Source organism: Aquarana catesbeiana, linkage group LG08 (genome assembly GCF_042186555.1).
Source record: "Aquarana catesbeiana isolate 2022-GZ linkage group LG08, ASM4218655v1, whole genome shotgun sequence".
Lineage (NCBI taxonomy): Eukaryota > Metazoa > Chordata > Amphibia > Anura > Ranidae > Aquarana > Aquarana catesbeiana.
In genome coordinates, this window is record NC_133331.1 from 248,200,002 (window position 1) to 248,224,594 (window position 24,593).

General features: G+C 43.6%; 1 protein-coding gene across 1 annotated transcript in view; it reads right to left on the bottom strand.

The window, feature by feature from the left end:
* Nucleotides 1–21,008: 21,008 nt before the first annotated feature.
* The window catches only part of RTN4RL2 (reticulon 4 receptor like 2), a 340,267-nt gene continuing 336,682 nt past the window's right edge, over nucleotides 21,009–24,593 (bottom strand). The window contains exon 3 of the mRNA XM_073596988.1: nucleotides 21,009–21,714. Coding sequence (XP_073453089.1) covers nucleotides 21,055–21,714 — 660 coding nt within the window. The 3' untranslated portion in view covers nucleotides 21,009–21,054. The remainder of the gene's footprint in view (nucleotides 21,715–24,593) is intronic.

Genomic DNA, 24,593 nt, shown 5'->3' on the forward strand with positions numbered 1-24,593 from the left:
TCTAAATTTTTGTGGCCAAAAAATGACAATTGTCCCCAATTCATAACCAACGTTTCATATTAATTTTTTTAAAAAGAAATATCACTGTGTTTTAACTATACCTTTTGTTTAATTATAATAGGGGAGAAAAGACTCAGACAACAGTCCAAGGATCCCAGGACCCCCCCAAGTCACCAGCCTGAAGCTGACATTACCCCAAGCCCCAGCCTAAGACCACGCCCACCCGACGAGCTGGAGGAAGGAGAGGTGGAGGAAGTGTGCGACATTTCAACCCCACCAAGTGAGTGACTGAGACCCCAGCTTAAGGAAATCTATTTAGGCGTGCATATTTTAACCCATTTTTTAAAAACACATTTTAGGTGAGGTTCTGGTTGTGGAAGGCCAAGCGGTAGAGCCATTTAGCACAGACAGTGCACAAAGACTTATTGGCCAGATAATGTTGTGGAAAGGCCAAGTTGATCGAATGCGTGACCAAATTGACAGCATGAGGAATCGGCTGGACACCATGCAACAGGAAATGAAGAACATGATTGCTGTTTTGGGCAGAATATAATAACGTTTTGCCTAAAAACATCAATCATGTTCTTCATTTCATTGTCAAGTTTGTGTATTGTTAAATTTTAGAATGTTTTAAAAAAAAAAAAAACAATTTGCAGATGCACACGGTGTGTCATCATGTGCTATCTTCCATCAGGGGATATCAATGTACTTGTTTTGTGTTTGCAACCCCTTCATCATCAAAATGTTTGTTTGTGAGAGTAACAAAGGGATTGCACACACAAAACACGTACATTGCTCCCCCATGATGGGAGATAGCACATGCTGACTTGAACCTTTTTTCATACCCAATTTGGAGCATCTGCAAATTGTCGGCTTTACAAGGGTGACATCACCAGCACCGTTATTAACATGTTGAACTTTGTAAGTTCATTTTTTTTTTTTTTGTATGTTTTTAAAAACACTGTTGTTAATTGTAATTTTGTAAACAAGGTCTATTTTTGTGGAAATATGCCTAAAATAACAAAAAAAAAAGAAATTATTTAAAAAAAAAAAAATCCTTTACAAAAAATGCACCTTTCAATGTGCACACAGTAAAATGTTTTTACTACTACAATGTGTGTGGCTGATTATTTATCAATAAGATGTTTTGCTAATTTTTGTGTGGTTACAGTGACAAAGGGCCTTATTAACTAAAGGGAAATGCACTTGCCACTACAAGTGCACTAGGAGACAGACAAAACTAAATGCAAACAAGAATAAAAACAAGATATTTTAGTAAAAAATAATTTTCTTTATTTTTGTAATAAATTATAGCTCTTGTTGAATAGCAATGGCCCCCCGACCATTAAAATAATTCACATATCCGTCACGCACTTGACGTGCGGTTTGGGGGGCCAAGCCAATACGGCCAATTTCCAGGCCTGTGAGTGTTTGGTCAGCTACAAGTCCGGCCTCAGGCCCAACAGAGGTCATATATGTAGCTGAATGTCTTCTCAAATAATTATGGAGAATGCAGCAAGCCAGTATCACATGATTTATTTTATAGTCTGCCAGATTTATGGACAAGAGGAACAAGCAGAACCGGCTGCCCAGAATCCCAAAGGTATTCTCCACAACTCTTCTTGCTCTGGCCAGACGGTAATTAAATACCCTCCTCTCAGGGGTGAGTGTCCTTTGGGGGAACGGCCTCATCAAGTGCTCGCCGAGAGCAAACGCTTCAACGGCGATAAAAACTGAGGGGAGTCCATCAACATGCTGGTCATCAGGTGGCAATCCCAGGCCACCAGTCTGGAGACGCTGGCACAGCTCGGTCTGTGCAAAGACTCCTCCATCAGACATCCGGACATTCTTACCCACGTCCACGAACATAAATTCCAATTGTGCCGAGACCACCGCCATCAAAACTACACTATGGAACCCCTTATAGTTGTAGAAATAAGACCCCGAATGGGGTGGTGGCACAATGCGGACATGCTTCCCATCGATCGCCCCGACACAGTTGGGAAAGTCCCAGCGGTCAGCGAACTGGGAGGCCACAGTCTGCCATTCCTGTGTACTGGAAGGAAACTGTGGAGTGAAACAATAAAAAAAATAAGATAAATACTTTTAAACATAACTTGGATATCAGATTACACAAAAACATTCTTGAACAACAGCAGTCGAACATTATTAATATGTGTTTTTTTGCTTTTAATTCTAAAAAAACATAAGGCCCACTTATAAGATTACTCACCCCCTCTGATGGCCCATTGATCAATTTGAATGTGGGGGGAGGGGTTGTTTAAAAAACACACCTGACAGTTGCAAACATTTGAGGGGGTGGGGGAGGGGTTCTAATTTGTTTAAAAAACACACCTGACAGTTGCAAACATTTGAGGGGGTGGGGGAGGGGTTCTAATTTGTTTAAAAACACACCTGACAGTTGCAAACATTTAAGGGGGTGGGGGAGGGTCAAACAGTACAATGGAGCTGACAATATACATTGTTCAAGGGACTAGAGGCTAGAGATATAAATGGACCCAGGATTGCATGGTGGGAAGGTTATTGAAGGTACATATGCATGTAGGGAAAAAAAATATTAATGTAAAAAAACAGGCATGCATGAAGATAAAGGGGACATTCACAGCATATTCCAAGCATGGTAATTAGGTAACGAGGACATTTAGACAATGCATTAGCAAACATTTAATACATATCATGTAATGTTAAAGGATAAAACTTACCTTCATATAGTCCTTCTGCAGGACCTGAATGATGGCAGAACAGGTCTCTGGGATTATGATCCCCAGAGCCTGGGGGGAGATGCCTGTCGAGAACTTCAAGTCCTGAAGACTTCTCCCAGTCGCCAAGTAACGTAAAGTGGCAACTAGCCTCTGCTCCGCAGTGATGGCTTGCCTCATGCAGGTATCCTGCCTGCTGATATAGGGGGTCAGCATAGCCAGCAGACGTTCAAAAATGGGGTCCGTCATCCCGAGATAATTCCTGAAATCCTCAGGATTATTCTCACGGATCTCACGGAGCAAAGGCATGTGCGAGAATTGGTCACGCTGGTGCAACCAATTCTTGGTCCATGAACTCCTCCTCGCCCTGTTCATGGACTGGACTCGGGTCAAAGTATTAAACCCCAACACCAAGTCCCCACGCAGCACGAACTCGAGAACGAGTACGTCCACGCGACATGGCTTCAAAGCGGTCAGCTGGTCAAACAAATAAACTTATAACAAAAGCACTGAAGAACAGCAAGGCCTATGAAGAGCGACCTGAATGAGCGACCTGAACCAGGAACGAGCGGACCAGAACGGCCTGCTAGGCAGGTTACGAACTGACCAACATGCACTGAAAAGCAGATACAAACCTCACAAACTGAACCGCAGAAAACGATCGAAATAAGCTGAAGTGTGAAAAGCGCGAATCGTCTCTAACCAAACTTCTACTAACACGAAATAAACACGAGATTAGCAGAAGGAGCCCAAAGGGTGCTGTAGTGGGGCTTGAACTTCCTTTTTCTAGTCCCGTCGTATGTGCTGTACGTCACCGCATTCAAAACCAGTGGGCTTTTGGAGTGATCATGTGTGTCCAAGTCTGTCCGTTTTTAAGTCCGGTGCACCTAGCGGACAAGGTCCGTCGAAAAGTCCGCTGGGCAAAGTCTGCCGTAAAGTCCCCTCGTGTGTACGCGGCATTAGAGTCTGCAAAAGACTTGAGACTGGGGCGGAGGTTCACCTTCCAGCAGGACAACGACCCTAAACATACAGCCAGAGCTACAACGGAATGGTTTAGATCAAAGCATATTTGTGTGTTGGAATGGCCCAGTCAAAGTCCAGAGCTAAATCCAATTGAGAACCTGTGGCAAGACTTGAAAATTGCTGTTCACAGACGTCCTTCAACCAATCTGACAGAGCTTGAGCTATGTTGCAAAGAAGAATGGGCAAAAATTTCACTCTCTAGATGGGCAAAGCAGGTAGAGACATACCCAAAAAGACTTGCAACTGTAATTGCAGCAAAAGGTGGTTCTACAAAGTATTGACTCAGGGGGGCTGAATTCAAATGCACACCACACTTTTCACATATTTTTTTGTAAAAAATTTGGAAAATCATTTATCATTATCCTTCCACTTCACAATTATGTGCCACTTTGTGTTGTTCTATCACATAAAATACATTTACATTTTTGGATGTGCAGTATCTCACAAAAGTGAGTACATCCCTGACATTTTTGTAAATAGTTTATTATATCTTTTTGTGTGACAACACTGAAGAATTTATACTTTGCTACAATGTAAAGTAGTAAGTGTACAGCTTGTATAACAGTGTAAATTTGCTGCCCCCTCAAAATAGCTCAACACACAGCCATTGATGTCTAAACCACTGGCAACAAAAGTGAGTACACCCCTAACCGAACATGTCCAATTTGGGCCCAAAGTGTCAATATTTTGTGTGGCCACCAATATTTTCCAGCACTGCCTTAACCCTCTTCGTCATGGAGTTCACCAGAGCTTCACAGGTTGCCACTGGAGTTCTCTTCCACTCCTCAATGACGACATCATGGAGCTGGTAGATGTTAGAGACCTTGTGCTCCTCCACCTTCCATTTGAGGATGCCCCACAGATGCTCAATAGGGTTTAGGTCTGGAGACATGCTTGGCCAGTCCATCACCTTTACCCTCAGCTTCTTTCGCAAGGCAGTGGTCATCTTGGAGGTGTGTTTGGGTTCGTTATCATGTTGGAATACTGCCCTGCAGCCCAGGGGATCATGCTCTGCTTCAGTATGTCACAGTACATATTGGCATTCATGGTTCTCTCAATGAACTGTAGCACCCCAGTGGTGGCAACACTAATGCAGCCCAAGACCATGACACTCCCACCACCATGCTTGACTGTAGGCAAGACACACTTGTCTCTTGACTCCTCACCTGGTTGCCGCCACACATGCTTGACACAATCTGAACCAAATAAGTTTATCTTGGTCTCATCAGACCACAGTACATGGTTCCAGTAATCCATGTCCTTGTGCTTGTCTTCAGCAAACTGTTTGCAGGCTTACTTGTGCATTATCTTTAGACGAGGTTTCCTTCTGGGACGACAGCCATGCTAACTAATTTGATGCAGTGTGCAACCAGCCGCTCAGCTGGCGGCTAATTGCCAGCTCCTATCTCTCCACAGTGACTCACCTGTTGATGATATCCTGCTCGTCAATCCTACTTACTTAAGCCTTCCAGCCCAGATGATCTCTGCCTAGCCTTGGTTAACATCACAGAGACTTTCTCCAGTGCTCCTGTTAAAGACTTGCTTGGCTGACATTCCTTTTGTCTTCAGATCCTGCTTGCTGTTTCACTACGCTGATTCCTGGCTTCCTGACTTTCTGGCTTGTCTGACTATTCGTTACGGTTATCGAACTTTGGCTATCTTTTGACTACGTTTGTTCTATTTACTTTTATTATTAAACAAGTGTGATTTAACTGTACTTCTGTCTCGGTCTGATTCATGGTTTCTGACAGTAGGCGAAGGCCATGAATTCAGAAGATGCAGTCAATCCACTTGTTGGTAATATTTTTTCCCACATTGGATGAGCAGGATCACCACATGGATCAGTTTGCCATTGCGTTACAAACGCTCCTGAGTCGCATGGCTCACCTGGAATCTCCCACTGTGGCTGCTCTGGTACAATCTGTGTTGCAGGCCGTCCCTGCTGCTGCTCCAGTCTCTGTGCAGGCACCCGCCTCGAGTATTACCTCTATAAGAGGTATGTCTGGTTCCGCATCGCTTCCCTAGAGATTTGGGGGCAATCCAGTCCAATGCAGAGGGTTTCTCAACCAGGTTGAGATATACTTTGAGATGTTGCCCCAGGCGTTTCCCACAGACAAAAGCAAAGTAGGTTTCGTGATATCTTTGTTTTCTGAGAGAGCTTTGGCCTGGACAAAACCTCTATGGGAGACGCAAAACCCATTGTTCTGAGTTACCCAGACTTTGTGGCTTCCTTTAAAAGGATATTTGAGGTTCCCGCACGCTCCGCTTCTGCTGCCAAGTGTCTCATGTCATCAGAGTACGAGAACTGTTGCCGATTAGGCCATTGAATTCCATACTCTGGCAGCAGAGGTTGCTTGAAACAATGAGGCCCTTGTGGCTTCTTTTTCTCATGGTCTCTCGGATACCATGAAGGATGAGATAGCAGCCTGAGATATACCCACTGAGCTGGAGAAGTTGATCACGTTTTCCATCCTCATTGACTCCAGACTCAGAGAAAGACTCTCTTTTAAGGAGCTCTTGCGGAAGCCTCCTGTACATTTGTCTCAGGGCTTTGCAGTCCCACCCTTGCCTCCCTCATCTCCCATGCCTTCTGGTACCGAGTCAGTCAGTGAAGGTGAACCCATGCACTTGGGCTTCACGTGTCTCTCTGCGGATGAGAGAGCCCTTAGGAGGAGGGAGAGATTGTGCCTCTATTGTGGCCAGGCAGGACACTTTTTGAAGTCTTGTCCTACCCGTCCAGAGAATGCCCGAACCTTGAGGTCCTGTCATGGACAGACCTTAGGTGGTATTGTTTCATCCCCAGTTATCCAGAAGGATAAGCCCCTGGTTCCGGTTATCCTTTCTTGGGCTGAGTCGTCCATCGAGATACAGGCTCTAATTGACTCCGGAGCTGCAGACCTGTTCATTGATGCTACCTTTGTATCGAAGCACTCGATTCTGCTGCAGCTGCGTGCCACTCCACTTGCCATTGAGGCTCTTGATGGGAGACCTACAGCCTGCCCATGTGACTCATGAGACTGTTCCATTGTCCATGGCTGTAGGAGCTCTTCACCATGTGATAATCCAATTCCAAGTTATTTCCTCACCTAAGTTTTCACTGGTTATTGATTATCCTTGGTTACAGAGACACAACCCCTCTTTTGATTGGCTCCATGCTGAGGTTCCCTCCTGGTTGCCACAATGCAGTAAGACATGCTTCCAGAAGGTAGCCAAGGTCCTATGCACCTCTTTACTCTCCTCCCTGCCAGAAATGTACCGCGATTTTAGCGATGTCTTTAAAAAAGTTAAAGCCAGTAGTTTGCCTCCACACCAGTCCTATGATTGTGCAATTGACCTTGAACCTGGTGCCATACCCCTTCGAGGCCGGGTTTACCCTTTGTCGGTCTTGGAGCATAAGGCCATGGAGGAGTATGTTGCATACGCACTTTCTCAAGGTTTCATCTGCAAATCCTCGTCTCCTGCTGGTGCTTATTTCTTCTTTGTGAAGAAGAAGAGTGGTGAACTGAGACCTTGTATTGATTATAGGGGTCTCAATCGTTTCACAAATAAGAATGTGTATCCGATTCCATTGATTACGAAGTTATTTGACCGCCTCAAGGAAGCAACAGTTTTCACAAAACTTGATTTGAGAGGGGCATACAATCTCGTGAGGATTAAGGAGGGTGACGAGTGGAAAACTGCATTTAATACTAGAACAGGCCATTATGAGTACCTTGTAATGCCATTTGGCCTTTGTAATGCTCCGGCAGTTTTCCAGGAACTTATTAACGATGTCCTCCAAGATTTGTTGCAGCTATGTGTGGTGGTTTATCTTGACGATATCCTCATATTTTCCAACTCCCTGGAGAGCCACCACACAGATGTCTGTCGTGTGCTTCAGAAACTAAGAGAGAACAATCTCTATTATAAATTGGAGAAGTGTGAATTCCATCGTGAACAAGTTAAATTCCTAGGTTATGTAATTTCCACCGCTAGTTTTTCGATGGACCCAGAGAAACTTTCAGCTGTCCTACAGTGGCCCCGACCCATGGGTTTACATCCTCTGCAGCGTTTTCTTGGCTTTGCCAACTATTATTGGAAGTTTATTCATAACTTCTCGTCTCTGGTCAAGCCCCTGACTCATATAACCAGAAAGGACGGTAACCCACAGAGTTGGTCTCCGGAGTCCATTAAGGCCTTTATGAGTCTCAAGGCTGCCTTTGTTTCTGCTCCTGTGTTGGCACATCCTGATCCTATGTTACCTTTTATCCTTGAGGTTGATGCTTCTGAGACTGGAGTTGGCGCCCTTCTGTCTCAACGTCCTACCTCTGAGAGCGCTATGCATCCTTGTGGCTTCTTTTTCAAGAAATTGTCACCTGCGGGGTGCAATTACGAGATTGGGGACAGAGAGCTGTTAGCGATCATTTTAGCCCTGAAAGAATGGAGACAATTCCTCGAAGGTACCACTGTGCCAGTTCTTATTTTTACTGACCATAAGAATCTCACATTCTTGTCTGAGGCTAAACGCCTCTCTCCCAGAATGGCGCATACAGTACCTGGTGCATTGGAAAGGGTACGGTTGTACGGTCCGGAGGAATGCACTTGGGTCTCATTCTCGGACGTACATGCCCCTGTCCTCCTCCGTGATTTCCATAGACATTTTCCCCTCAAGCCTGTTGGTCCTCCGAGGGGGAGGGGTCGTTGAGGAGGGGGTACTGTCAGGGCTGGGCTCAGCCCTTCCTTCTCTGAGCTGGCGGCTAATTGCCAGCTCCTATTTCTCCATAGTGACTCACCTGTTGATGATATCCTGCTCGTCAATCCTGCTTACTTAAACCTTCCAGCCTAGATGATCTCTGCCTAGCCTTGGTTAACATCACAGAGACTTTCTCCAGTGCTCCTGTTAAAGACTTGCTTGGCTGACATTCCTTTTGTCTTCAGATCCTGCTTGCTGTTTCACTACGCTGATTCCTGGCTTCCTGACTTTTTGGCTTGTCTGACTATCCATTCCGGTTACCGAACTTTGGCTATGTTTTGACTACATTTGTTCAGTTTACTTTTATTATTAAAGAAGTGTGATTTAACTGTACTTCTGTCTTGGTCTGATTCATGGTTTCTGACAGCGGCGTATGGTCTGAGCACTGATAGTCTGACCCCCACCCCTTCAACCTCTGCAGCAGTGCTGGCAGAACTCATACGTATATTTCCTAAAGACAGCCTCTGGATATGACGCTGAGCACGTGCACTCAACTTCTTTGGTTGACCATGGTGAGGCCAGTTCTGAGTGGAACCTGTCCTGTTAAAACGCTGTATGGTCTTGGCCACTGTGCTGCAGCTCAGTTTTAGGGTCTTGGCAATCTTCTTATAGCCTAGGCCATCTTTATGTAGAGCAACAATTCTTTTTTTCAGATCCTCAGAGAGTTCTTTGCCATAAGGTGCCATGTTGAACTTCCAGTGACCAGTATGAGAGCGATAACACCAAATGTAAGCCAACTGCTCCCCTTTCACACCTGAGACCTTGTAACACTAATGAGTCACATGACACTGGGGAGGGAAAATGGCTAATTGGGCCCGATTTGGACAATTTCACTTAGGGGTGTATTCACTTTTGTTGCCAGCGGTTTAGACATGAATGGCTGCGTGTTGAGTTATTTTGAGGGGACAGCAAATTTACACTGTTATACAAGCTGTACACTCACTACTTTACATTGTAGCAAAGTGTAATTTCTTCAGTGTTGTCACATGAAAAGATAGAATAAAATATTTACAAAAATGTGAGGGGTGTACTCACTTTTGTGAGATACTATAACATGACAAAATGTGGAAAATTTCAAGGGGTATGAATACTTTTTCAAGGCACTGTATATACAGTATCTTTTATTCACTATATGAACCTAGTATTGTGGGTTGTTTTGTATTATATTTATGATCACTTACAGTATCTCACAAAAGTGAGTACACCCCTCACATTTTTGTAAATATTTTATTATATCTTTTCATGTGACAACACTGAAAAACTTACATTTTGCTACAATGTAAAGAGAGTACAGCTTGTATAACTGTGTAAATTTGCTGTCCCCTCAAAATAACTCAACAAAAAACCATTAATGTCTAAATCTCTGGCAACAAAAGTGAGTACACCCCTAAGTGAAAATGTTCAATTTGGCCCCAAAGTGTCAATATTTTGTGTGCCCACCATAATTTCCAGCACTACCTTAACCCTATTGGGCATGGAGTCTACCAGAGCTTCACAGGTTTCCACTGGAGTCCTCTTCCACTCCTCCATGACGACATCACGGAGCTGGTGGATGTTAGAGGCCTTGCGTTTGAGGATGCCCCACAGATGCTCAATAGGGTTTAGGTCTGGAGACATGCTTGGCCAGTCCAACACCTTTACCCTCAGCTTCTTTAGCAAGCCAGTGGTCATAGTTACATAGTTACATAGTTAGTAAGGTTGAATAAAGACACCAGTCCATCCAGTTCAACCTGAGTGAGTGTGGGTGCGTGTCTACAATTATCCCTATTTATTTAAGGTACCCATATAGTGCCATCAATTTACAAAGCGCTCCACACATACATCGCACAATCACATTGGTCCCTACCCTCAAGGAGCCCACAAACCAAGGTCCCCAACTCACATTCATATACTAAGGCCAATTTTGGACAGAAGCCAATTAACCTGCCAGCGTGTCTTTGGAGAATGGGAGGAAACCAGAGTACCCGGAGGAAACCCACGTAGGCACAGGGAGAACATGCAAACTCCAGACAGGTAGTGTCGTGGTTGGGATTCGAACCAGCGACCCTTTTTACTGCTAGGCAAGAGTGCTACCCACTACACCACTGTACTGGTCATCTTGGAGGTTTGTTTGTGGTTGTTATCATGTTGAAATACTGCCCTGCGGCCAGTCTCCAAAGGGATTGGATCATGCTCTGCTTCAGTATGTCAAAGTACATGTTGGCATTCATGGTTCCCTCAATGAACTGTAGCTCCCCAGTGCCGGCAGAAATTATGCAGCCCCAGACCATGACACTCCTACCATGCTTAACTGTAGGCAAGACACAATTGTCTTTTTACTCCTCACATGTTTGCCGCCACACATGCTTGACACCATCTGAACCAAATAAGTTTATCTTGGTCTCACCAGACCACAGGACATGGTTCCAGTAATCTATGTCATTAGTCTGCTTGTCTTCAGTAAACAGTTTGCAGACTTTCTTGTGCATCATCTTTAGAAGAGGCTTCCTTCTGGGATGACAGCTATGCAGACCAATTTGATGCAGTGTGCAGCATATGGTCTAAGCACTGACAAGCTGACCGCCCACCCCTTCAACCTCTTCAGCAATGCTGGCAGCACTCATACAACTATTTCCCAAAGACAACCTCTGGATATGACAATGAGCACATGCACTCAACTTGTTTGGTCAACCATGGTGAGGCCTGTTCTGAGTGGAACCTGTCCCGTTAAACCGTTGTATGGTCTTGGTCACTGTGCTGCAGCTCAGTTTCAGGGTCTTGGCAATCTTCTTATACCCTCGGGCCATCTTTATGTAAAGCAAAAATTCTTTTTTTTCAGATCCTCAGAGAGTTCTTTGCCTTGAGGTGCCATTAGGAACTTCCAGTGACCAGTATGAGAGAGAGAGTGATAACACCAATTTTAACACACCTGCTCCCCATTCACACTTGAGACCTTGTAACACTAATGAGTCACATGGCACCGGGGAGGGAAAATGGGTAACTGGGCCCAATTTGGACATTTTTACTTTTGATGCCAGCGGTTTAGACATTACTGGCTGTGTGTTATTTTTAGGGGACAGCAAATTTACACTGTTATGTAAGTTGTACACTCACTACTTTACATTGTAGCAAAGTGTCATTTCTTCAGTGTTGTTGCATCAAAAGATATAATAAAATATTTACAAAAATGTGAGGGGTGTACTCACTTTTGTGAGATACTGTATACGAATTGTGCGTGTGGTTATTATTTATAAGATAATTTTATGTTTTTTTTATGGATTGTTGAGATGATTTTGGTTGCGCTGCACTATTTGTTTATATATACTGTATATATGGTTTGGTGTGGGAACACATAGCAGTGATTAGTGGCAACTTATTACATTTGTAGTATACTTATATTGTTATTGCTTCATTTTTTTAGGCACTTATATTTTATTTATTTTCGTACTATATTTGGTTTAGCGCAGTCATTTTTGTTGTTGTTTTGATACATAGACGGTTGTGTAAATTGCATCTTTGGGAGACCAGAGCTGTGTTTCTCTGGTGAGAAGGGAACTATTGCACAGCTTTTTAAAACATTTATTTTTTGAACTTGGGCAAGGTGCCCGAACAGATGAATTATTCTCTCTGTATGTCCACCTTCCCCTTTCTTTCTAAAAATAAAAAAATTAAAAAATATACACAAAAAAAAACATTCAAATATTTATGGAGGTATCCATGTTTGCTAAATTAGAGTTTTCATAGCCATCCTATGATAATTAGACAGCAAGGTCCCATGTTCTGATTATTGTCACTATGGCTAATTGGTCTCTTTGTAGAATAGAGGTGAAAACATAATGACATTTCCAGTCTGTTGCTTAATCCAAGTACACACAGGCCGAATGTTGCGCGGCATCGGCCAGTTTAATAGAAACCGACTGACATTCGGCCCGTGTGCACTGCAGCCAATCTGACAGAAGTAGACAGTTGGGCCGGCTTCTGTCGATGGGGCATGACTGAAAAAAGTCTACTGATCGCCTCCTGATCAGCGCTCTCAGCCAATGGCTGAGAGTGCTGACCAGAGTGTCCTGGCGGGGGGCCGTCCCCCTGTCAGAACACAATAGCACAGCAGGGGAGATTTCTGTACTAACATCGGATAGTTAGTACAATGGCTTCTCCTGAGCTGGCAGTTTTCTTCATTTAGTCCTGCTGGGTTGCACAAAAAAAAAACTACTAGTGTGTACTAAGCTTTAGTTTATGTTTCAGCTGTTTCTGTGTGATTGTAAGCTAAGCAAAAGTGCTCACAGACACCAAATATGACAGTATTTGAATGCCAGTTTACATCCTACAAATCTTGAGAAATAAAAACAATTCAACACACTAGAAAACCTTATCTGGGGGTGGTGGGGGGCGTGGCTCACGGCGCATGGAGTAAGACGTGTTGAAGACTCACTCCGCCGAGACTCCTGTATATGATCCTGTTTCCCTCTCTCTCCTGGGCTGTAAATGCTACCTTAGACCCGCACTGACCTCCACACACCAGCGACATCACTCCAGTAGGGATGAGCCCGATATTCGACTCGAACATCGGGTGTTCGCCGAATTTAGAACTTTATGGGGCATTTGCGGGAAATTCAAGCGCCCGCGGAACGTCCCATAATGCACTGTGAGATCGCAGTGCATTGACTCCTGCTGATTGGCCAAAGCATGCACCTGACCTGCATGCTTTGGCCAATCACAGCACACTCTGCTGAGAGAGCCATGACACACTATGTAAGGCTGCATACATAGCGGCTGTACATAGTGTAATGAATGAGAGCAGCAAATTTAAATTTTTAAAGGAAAAAATTCACTTAAAACTGCTCGTGGCTGTAATGTATTGCCGGATAACGGCAATATACATAAAAATCATTGAAAAAAACAGCATGAGTCCCTCCCAGTCCTTCAGGTCTGGTATGGCTATTAAGGGGAACCCAGCCCCCCCAAAAAATGGCGTGGGGACCCCCCTTAAATCCATAACAGGTCTTTCAGGTCTGGGGAACGCCGTGCCAAAATAAAAAAAATGGCTTGGGGGTCCCCCCAAAATCCATACTAGACCCTTGTCCGAGCATGTAACCTGGCAGGCTGCAGGAAAAGGGGGGGCAAGAGAGCCCCCCCTCTCCTGAACTGTACCAGGCCACATGCCCTCAACATGTCTCCTGTCATTTTTACTTTTTTGACACTTTTTTGGTGAATGACTAGGGGTACAATGTACCCAATACCCATTCACATAGGCAGGGGCGGGATCTGGGGGCCCCCTTGTTAAATGGGCTTCCAGATTCTGATAAGCCCCTCGCCCGCAGACCCCCACAACCCCCGGGCAAGGGGACAGGGTGTTTTGGAGGGGACCCCAAAGCACCCTCCCATGTTGAGGGCATGTGGCCTGGTACGGTTCACTTTTCCTGCTGGCCTGCCAGGTTGTGTGCTTGGATAAGGGCCTGGTATGGATTTTGGGGGGGGACCCCCGCACCATTTTTTTTTTAATTTTGGCGCGGGGTTTCCCTTCATATGCATACCAGACCCAAAGGTCCTACTAAAGGACTGGGGGGGACTCCATTTTTTTCAATGATTTTTATCAATATTGCCGGGATCCGACAATACATTACAGCTGCGAGCAGTTTTATATGACATTTTTTCCTTTAGAAATGTCATTTTGCTGTGGTACTGTTATGAACATGGGGAAGATGTGCTACTTTACAGGCAGACTAAAGAGACCCCCCAGGCATGATATTTAAAGGAATATATCATTTTTATTGTTTCACTTTAAACATTATTAAAATCACTGCTCCTGAAAAAACTTCAGTTTTTAAAACTATTTTTTGCATTGATACATGTCCCCTGGAACAGGACCCAGGTCCCCATATATTTTTTTTTGGCAATAACTTGCATATAAGCCTTTAAAATGAACACTTTTGATTTTTCATGTTTGTGTCCCATAGACTATAACGGTGCTCGCATGTTCGCACTAATTTTTTTGCCTGTTCACATGTTCTGCTGCAAACCGAACTGGGCAGTGTTCGGCTCATCTCTACTCTCTAGCAGTGATTTATCTGTGGCAACATGTCTAAAAGAGACAAAGATCACTACTCGGGACCTGAGATGGTGTCTGCGTGCCCCGTTCGGCAAAGGAAGCTGCACAAAAGCTGTTTGCAAAAAACGTACCCAAGGATACTCCTGCTAAATTGATTCCTGACTGTGGATCCTGCTCCAGCCTCCCCTGTAGGGGAGGACAGTAGCCCTGCTTGGCCAGAGGATCCTGCTGAAGCTTCCATGTGGGACACAGTGAGTACTACTATCCCTGTATCAGCCATTGAGTCCACTGCCCCTGACACACAGGATCCTGAACCTACACTGAGACAAATATTTGCAGCAGTGCCACTTGCAAAACCACTCTTGCAACCCTAAAATTAAGGGGTGAAAATAGAACTGGCACTGGTCCAACAGGACATGCAAAAACGTACAGATCGCACAACGGAGTTGGAGGGCCGTATGAGTACAGTTAAGGTTTATGTGGTGCCATTACAAAATTAGCTGCGGCAAGTGCAGTCTCTGTCCTCCAGCCATGCTGTCCGGCTGGAGGACATGGAAAACAGGCTTAGACAAAATAATGTGCGGGCAGTGGGCATGCCTGAAAAGACAGAGGGGAAGAATCCCTTTGCATTCATTGGCTTGTGGAGGCTTTTGGAAAAGAGGTGTTCTCTCCAATGTTTGCAGTGGAACGGGCACATCGAGTCCCTGGCAGGCCCCTGTGCCCTGGAGAACAGTCCCTTTCTATTTAATTTCCTGACTGTTAAGGACCGGGATATTGCCTTATAACAAGCAAGAATGGGGGGATGCCATGAAGGTGGATAATATTAGCATATCCTTCTACCCTGACTTCTCTGCTGACCTACAATGCAAAAGGGCAAAGTTTATAGAGGTTAAAAAGCGCCTAAGGTGTTTTGATGTCAGCTACACAATGCTATATCCTGCACTGACCCTTTCCAATGACTGCCTGTTCCTTTCCTGTCTGGATTCTCTTCTGGCCCTGTGCAACGCTTCCAAGTGTCATGCCAAGTCTTCTGGAACAGTGGAGGCCTCTTGGGCCTCTTCACGTTTCTACCGTATATGTTACTGGTTAGGAGGATTGTCTATCTGTATTATTCTCCTCTGGGGCTCAGGCCTTGCATGTATTGCTAATTACCTGGATATGTCGGTAGCAACTGATTACAATTTTATTTCCTGGAATGTTAGGGGGCTGAGTGATGGAGTGAAACGTGTTGCACTGTTTTCTGCGTTGAAACCTTACAGGTCTGCAATAGTGTGTTTGCAGGAAACGCACCTTAATAATGACACCCTTTCTTTGTTGAAATCCCGTGCTTACCAGACTATGTTTTACTCCACGCACACTGCCTTCTCCAGGGGAGTTAGCATATTAATTTCTAATGATGTTCCCTTTCACCTATTGCACTCTCACATAGATGATCAGGGAAGATATATTATCCTACTGTATAAACTGGCTGAAATGTTATGTACTGTATGTATAGTAGCAAATATAATATGTCAATCCACCCTTTTCTCTGGACAGCTTAAAATGTCTAGCTCAAGCTCCATATTCTAATCTACCCTTATGGGTCCTGGGAGATTTTAATAATCTTCTTGATACGACTCTAGACAAATTTACTCCTCTCGATGGCCACTCTGCTGGTCCTGGTGGCCCTACCCCCTTTGCTAGATTGATCTTGGAGATTAGCTTGAGGGATGTGTGGAGGAACAGATATCCAGACAAACGAAGTTACTCCTGTTATTCTGCTATTTATAGAGGTTTATCCCTTATTGATCTATGTTTATGTAACCTTGCACAAATCAGGGTTTCACGGATTGATTATGCTCCACGTAGTATTTCAAACCACTCGCTTTTGTGGGCACTTGTTTCAGTCCCTGGAAGGCATGGTGTGAGATTGTGGAAAGTTAACCCCTTTTGGCTCCAGCTCTTTCCTGCTGATGATCCTATTCCTAAGGCTATAACACATTTTATACAAGGGTACGGCTGCAATGGGAATGGTCTGGGATGCTGTCAAGTGCGACCTTCAAGGCTTTCATATTAGGCAAATATCTCACATTAAGACTGAATCTAAGGAATGGGAGTCCTTTGTACTTAGCGAGGTACGGAGAGCAGAAGAGAACTATATTGCAGACCACTCACCTTCTGCTGAACGAAGCTGGTTGGAAATGCAAAAACTGTACCAACAAGTTGTCACCACTGCTGCAGAAAATAAACGCTTTTTCATGCAGCAGCGATACTTTGATGTAGGGGAAAATACAGGCCACCTTTTGGCAGTTATTTCCCATTCACAGCAAGGACTATCCCATATAGATATTATTCAGAGCCCTACAGGAGAACAGGTGCAGGACTTGATGCAAATATCAACTATTTTTAATGACTATTTTAGGGAAGTTTACTCTTCTAAGGTGACCCCGATGGAAGAGACACTGTTGAAATTTCTGGATTGCTGTCCTCTTCCGTCGCTGACTGCTGATGGTCGCAAAATTCTTAATGCTCCCCTAACACTGGAAGAATTAGTCGAAGCTGTGGCAGGTATGGCCAATAGAAAGTCCCCTGGTGCGGACAGGCTTCCAGCTGAGATCTACAATCACTATAGTGAACCTCTCTAGTCTATCTTGCTGGAAACCCTAAATGATGCTAAGATTGGCTGGTTACCGCCCTCTATGAACAAAGCCATCATTGTAGTGATTTTCAAGCCTGGCAAAGACCCGGTATTGCCTGATTCTTACTGACCTATATCCTTAATAAATACGGACGTCAAGTTGTTGGCTAGAGTACTTGCCACAAGGTTAGCAAAGGTGGTGTCAGGTTTAATTCATTTAGATCAGTCAAGATTCATACCGGCTAGGTCGACTGCACTGAATATCAGAAAAAACAAAAAATACTCTGCGCTGCCCAACCAGTAATTAGCAGCTAACAAAAGAAACAGAAATTTTGCGCAAATCAAATTTTGCTCAAATTCACATCACACATGTTATATGTATAATTTACTACATTACTTTTGTTTACAACATCAATTATGGTTATTTAATTTGGCACTCTAGCGCTACACTTTGATGCACATGCGCTGAATATCAGACAATTGTTTGTGAATGTACATTTACCGGTTGATAACCCGGATAATAGGACGGTGTTCTCCCTCGAAGCTTTCAACAGCGTTGAGTGGAGATACCTATGGGCTGTCATGAACAAATTTCAGTTGGGAGAGAACTTTATTAAGTGGACCCAACTGCAGTACTCAGCTCCTAATGTAAGAATTCGGATTAATGGGACCCTTTCTGATCCCTTTCCTCTACATAGGGGGACTAGGCAGGGCTACTTTACTTTTTGCCCTGCTGCTGGAACCTCTGGCGGCCAGGGTGGGGGGGTGATATAGTGGGGTTTTGACGTGCTGAGAGGGAAGATAAGCTCTCCTTTTATGCTGATGACACCTTAATATACCTGGGGAATACTGCTGTATCTTTGGAAACAATCATACGACTCATTGAACAGTTTAGGCAATTATCTGGATTTGCTATAAATTGGCATAAATCCTCTCTTTTATTGTTAGACCCATTGACGACACCCCTACCAGCAGTAGCATCACAGGTGGAGATACAAGATACAAGGTGGAGTACAATCCTTCAAATACTTGGGTAAAATGGTGACTGCCAATGTCAACGACTATATAACCTTAAACTTCAAACCCATCTTACAAAAGTTTCAACATAAACTTGGTAGCTGGTGCAAATTACCTCTTTCAGTGAGGGCCAACCTAATTAAAATGGTTTGGGCTCCCCAGCTGTTGTATGTCCTCCATAATGCCCCTATGTGGATACCACGATACTGATTTCAACGAGTGGACTCATTATATCGAGCAACATTATGGAAAATACGGAGTGGCTAGGATCAAACTGACTACTCTTCAATACCCTAAGGATCAGGGTGGAGTAGACGTACCACATGCCCTTATATATTTTTTAGCTGCCCAACTGCAACATTTAACTGGGTAGGATATACCAAATTCGTTAGACCCCTCTAGAACTCTGTTAATCTCTTCACCTGTGGATTAATCTGCAATGTCTCGGATAGAACAGGGACTTCCGGATCTGGCACCACATATAGCCCCACGATAAAGCTGATTCTGAGACTCTGGACAGAATTGAAAGGTAGACTGGGTATAGAAGGCTTTATGGAGTCTACTCCCACTTGGAATAACCATTTGTACCCCAAACTAAGTAAACCTTCCAATCAGGTTGTGTGGATAGAAGCTGGCATCAAATACCTCGTACAGTTATATGATGGGTTAGAATTGAAATCTTTTGATCAAATACAGGAAGAGTTCCCCCCTTTGCACAACCTATTTTTTATGTTCTTACAATTGTGACATGCTATTAGAGCACAGAGTAGGGGTTCAGCCCTGTGATTGGAGGACTCGGATTTTCTTCAATTTATATTCACTGCCACAGATAAGAAAGGAATTATCTCCCGCATCTACGCCTGTTTACTTACCTATTTCCAAGCTCCTGACCTATTGTCCTGTAGAGAAAAATGGGAAGCTGATATAGGTCCTATAGATGGGGATAGGTGGTACCAATATTGGCAGAAGGTGCTGGGAATTATTAATCATACCTATAATGTGCAGCTGCAATTTGTCCCAGTCACTTGCCTACTTGGCGGATTTGAGGAGGACTTATACCCCCCTACTACATACATAGCGATACTGAGGCTGTTGTATTTTGCCAGGAAACTGATTACAGAATATTGGATCTCCCCCCATGCCCCCACACCCCACCAATGGATTCAAGAAGTTAATAAGATTCTCATTAGGGAAAAAAACACATATCAGCACAGAAAAGTACCAAGCAAATTTACCAAAATATGGCAGGAGTGGCTGGAGTCCCCGGGGGTTCTCCCCCGCAACTTGTCCTTGTCAGATTGTTGGTGGCATAGCGGAAAGTAGGGGGTAATGTCACTGTACAGTCTGGGGGCCTGCTGGGATCAATAGTAATGTTGAGTGTGATACATTAAGGAAGGCATATACTGTATATGGAATATCTGTTCCGTTTGTTTGCGAGGAAAGTGCACACCAGTTGTATTACTCATTTAGGTTAATTGTTTGTTCTATTCTGTATTTTCTTTCTTTCTACTCAAGTTCTCCTTGAATAGTACTGGAGCTACATTTGACAGTATAATACACAGGTTTGAGGGCATGTGTTATATATTCTTGTACAAAGGTGTGCGCAGCCTATTGCATTAGGGTGTGCACCTCAAAGCTCAAACACATATGTATGTGTGTATGTGCATATATACTGACGGTGTCAGTAGTTTTTATTTCTATTATTTTATTTTTGAATATTTTTACATTATAATTTATTTTTTATATTTTTTTACAATTTTTTTTAGGAGCCCTGCTAGGGGGTTTGGTGAAATATCAGGGATTTAAACAGGGGGAATCTGCATCACACAGGGTGATTAGGGTGTGCCCAGGCACACCCGGCACACCCTGTGCTCACGCCTATGTTCTTGTATATTCTCTACATGAGCTGCCTGTAACCCAAATGTCTGTGTATGCGATTATTTTCCTTTTGTCAACAAAATAAAATCTTTTTTTCTGATTAAAAAGAAAACCTTATCTGCCTGGTACTGTTTTCCCTCACAATAAACTAGTAGTAGAACAGTCTATAGCATGTTGAGCAGCATCTCTGAACTCCATAGTGTGAACAGGAATACGTGTGTGTGCAAGCTAGTGTGGATAAAGCTGTTCCAAAACACTTTGAGTAAGGTCTGGACCATGCTTTCTGAATATTGTCTGATGTCTGGAGTCTGTAAAGTGAACCTGCTGCTACGCTTTGGCACTATGGCCACAGATATTGGTGGTTATTTTTATGTAAAGCCTCCAGCTTACATTAAAAACAAGGCACAATATTAGAAAGAGTGACAGGTGTCTCTGTGGGCTGAGACACTACTGCTCTCTTCCTGCTTGCAGCACTAGGGAGGTCTGGAGAAGCAAAAGAATAGCCATTTACACAGTATTCCTGTTTTTTAAGGCAAGCTGGGCATTTTAGGAAAACATGACTGTGTGAGCAGCCACCAAAAGGTTCCTTTACTATCATTAGGGCAGTAGTTGGACTGTTCGTCTTTTTTTTTTTTTTTTTTTTTTTAGTGAATGCTGATGGTCTTTTTAATCTTTTACTGCAGGTTTGAAATGTAATTGGCTTCCAGGAAAAAGTGAGAACATTACCAGTGTTTGTTTTTATGATGAGACCCTTATGTTAAATATATTGATAAGAATATTTACAGACATATAGATACTATAAAGCCCCTTATATTTATAATATATGAAATAAACTGTGATAAACTGTGTTTTGGGTGATTTACCCAAAGTTAAGAACAATTCAACAATTGCTTGCTGGTTAAAAAAATAACAGACACAAATATATTATATATGTATATATATATATATATATATATATTTTTTTTTTTTTTTTTTTTATTTTTTTTTTTTCAGAAAGTAATTACAGAGTATAAGGTTATAATTTTAAAGTTTGCACAGCTCAAATGTCTAGTTCCACATTCACAATAAGTACAGACACCATCAGTGTAATCCCAAGACCCCCAAAAGACCTATTTGCACCATTGCCTATGTCTTCTCCTTCTACATCCTCCTCTGTCCTATCATCCCATCCTCTGATGTTATTCTCACTTGGCCCAGGCTGACCTCTGTAGAAAGAGGAAGGCTTGGGTGGAAATGATAATCCTGACAGGTTCCCAGTGGGCAAAGGACTGTGTGAAGTGCAGAGCCGCATGTCCCGTTCCTCTAGAAAGCGCAAGTCCCTCCCCTTAAGAGCAGGAGGGGAAGAGCAAGTTACTGGGGAGCTGGAGATACCTGGGGAAGAACGAAACCAGCCCCATAGTGATCTACAACTGCAATCACAGTGCCATGGGTTTCCATTGAGGCGCAAGAACTGGAGGGAAGGAAGAGAGCGCAAAGAGTCTCCTGAGAGAGAAGAGAGGCTGTTGTTAAAGAGAAAGAGAATAGTAAGGCTACTTAAGCCTGTAAAAGCAGCAGGAGAAATAGTCACTATGCGGTTACTATGAAGTAGAAGGCGATCCAGGCTTGAGAGGCCAAAAAAGGTACCAGCTGGGAGCGACTGTAGAAGGTTTCCGTACAGAAATAGCTGTGTAAGATTTGACAGATCACCAAAAAGGCCATCCTAAAAAAAACAAGAAAAAAATTAATCATCATTATTGTATAAAAAAAAACTTGATGCCACCTTCTTTAAACTAAAGTTGTATAAATAAATTCTCATGTTAGAATATATCGGTTATACTGAATGCATGTTAAAAAAACCCACACTCTATATTACAATTAACTCTGTCTTGTTCAAAACACCACTCTCAAGACAACTGTTTGCTTGATAATAGGTAGCACTTTTCTAGGTGTTTGTGAGTTGTTTTATTGAAACAGGAGCCTAATTTTACCAAATATTTAATTCAGGTATGTCTAACAAACTATATTTGCACAGTGTATGCTTATCTGAGGAGATACTTTGGGTTCTTGGGAAGTAGACAAAAATTAAAGGCTGGCTTTTAAGGCATTTGTAATGAAGAATGGCTTTCAAAGAAGTTTTCTCTTTCAAGAAAATTCAGTTATGTTTCATACTGCAGTAACTGCTTCCAATAATTTTTCTCTAACTCAAGCAATGCTGTCTTTTGGGTCACCTTTAAAATTCCTACCAAGAGGTGTATTTATAAAGAGAATGTGACTTTCATCAAAAATTCTCTGGCAGGGAATCTTACAGGTCCATGTGTTTTAAATGGCAGTTGATCGATTCTCCATCAAACAATGTTTAGTAAAAGTCACATCCTCTGCCTTATATAAACAGTAGCTCCCTAAATCTCTCCATGGAACATTTAGCCTATAACCTTTGTAGGTCCTCCATAAGCTGGTAAGCACTTGGGTGGTGCCAATGACGTTTGTAATACACCTTTGTCTGTCTGGGTCTAGGTCCAAATCATCCATCACAGCATGTGTTAGTATCATCTGCCTTTTATTGTAAGCTAGTCAGTGACTATAAATGTCTGTTTTTCATACCTTACTGTGGTATTGATTTACTAAAGGAGTGTATTTTAAAGTGAATTTACTTATCTTAAGCTGGCCATACATTATACAATTGTCTTATTCAATTTCCTTTAGATTTACCTTCAACTATGTAGAGCAAAGGCCTGCCTGATTGCATACAAATTAAAAGTATTTAGGTTTGACGTCATATGGTTTTGCAACGCTAAAACAAAAATCTAAAACTATGGGTCATGTATAGGAATGTCATAATCCAACAAGGTTTGATGGACTGAACCCAGTGCAGCCGTCAACCACTGGAACAATGAATATACAAAAATAAGGCAACTTGGAGATGGCGCTCTATGGGTCAAATTTAAAAAGTACATGAAAAACCTTAAATTGGATAATTAATAGTTTATTGCACTTGAGATCAATCAAGCAAGAACTAAAGGAAAGTATATGAAACTTGAAAAACTGTATTGGTGAAGGTATGACACAACTGAAACAATGTTATTAAAGAGCAAGTATTAAAAGGCAAACAATATAACTTGATGGCTTCTGGTAGAGAAGGGTTAACACGATCCAAACGGTTGGCTGGTGAAACATGGAGAAAGGGTGTTAGCCATGTTGAGCCTGATCAAAACTGAAATGGAGAAGGTTACATCCCTCTGCCAGCAGAGTAAGCTGAAGTGAAACCTGTATCCAGAGATGGTAAATTATGGAGAACAGAGAATGACACCGCCAACAGCTGGGTATTAGTAACAGGAGGAAGATGACATCATCCGTGCAGGTGGAGTGATCACGGACTCCGGTGGACACTGCCTGTTGTGGCCAGTGTCTGAGCTGATAACACAGGAGAGCCAGGCTGTGCTGCAAGTGCCGGGTGTTGTATGTCTCAGGCTCCAATTCAGTGGAATCGAGCACCGCCAGACGGACCGGGTGCGCTGGGTGACGTCACTGCAGTGCCAAAGGCAGGGGAACAGGTACCCATGGAGCGCTGTGGATAGCAAGCTTGCTGGTTACCATGACTACATGTTTCATGCTCCTGCACTTTATCAAAGTCACGAAAAGTATTAGTATATCTAAATACTCCCTAAGGGAAATTTTTTGTATTGTTCAGAAAGTTTTCCCTCCTTTATTTTTATGAAGGGTTTATTATATTTATATATCTGATTTTTCTGTACTTACAGTGAATGAATTTTTGCATCCATACTCCTGATGAGTGAACATGATTCATGAAACGCTTATGCCGCGTACACACGAGCGGACTTTCTATCCTACTTGGTCCGGCACACTTTCCGACGGACTTTGTCCGCCAGGTGCGCCGGACTTTAAAACGAACGGACTTGCCCACACACGCCGGGATTTTCCGGCGGGCTAAGTCCGCCCGTCTTTCCGACGGACTTTCGCCGGAGTTCCGGCGGACTTTCAGAATGAACGGACTTGCCCACACACGGACAAGTCCGTTCATTTTGAACGTGACTCAGGTGCGACGGGACTAGAAAAGGATGTCAATCTTGCCGCTTTTATCGGCTAGATTGACACCTTGCGAGCCCCGTCGCGGGGCATACCAGGCCCTTAGGTCTGGTATGGATTATAAAGGGGAACCCCGCTACGCCGAAAAAACGGCGTGGGGCCCCCCCTAAAATCCATACCAGACCCCGATCCGAGCACGCAGCCTGGCCGGTCAGGAAAGGGGGTGGGGACGAGCGAGCGCCCCCCCCCCTCCTGAACCGTACCAGGCCGCATGCCCTCAACATGGGGGGTGGGTGCTTTGGGGGAGGGGGGCACCCTGCGCCCCCCCCCAAAGCACCTTGTCCCCATGTTGATGAGGACAAGGGCCTCTTCCCGACAACCCTGGCCGTTGGTTGTCGGGGTCTGCGGGCGGGGGCTTATCGGAATCTGGGAGCCCCCTTTAATAAGGGGGCCCCCAGATCCCGGCCCCCCACCCTATGTAAATGAGTATGGGGTACATGGTACCCCTACCCATTTACCTAGGAAAAAAGTGTAAGTAATAAAACACACCACACA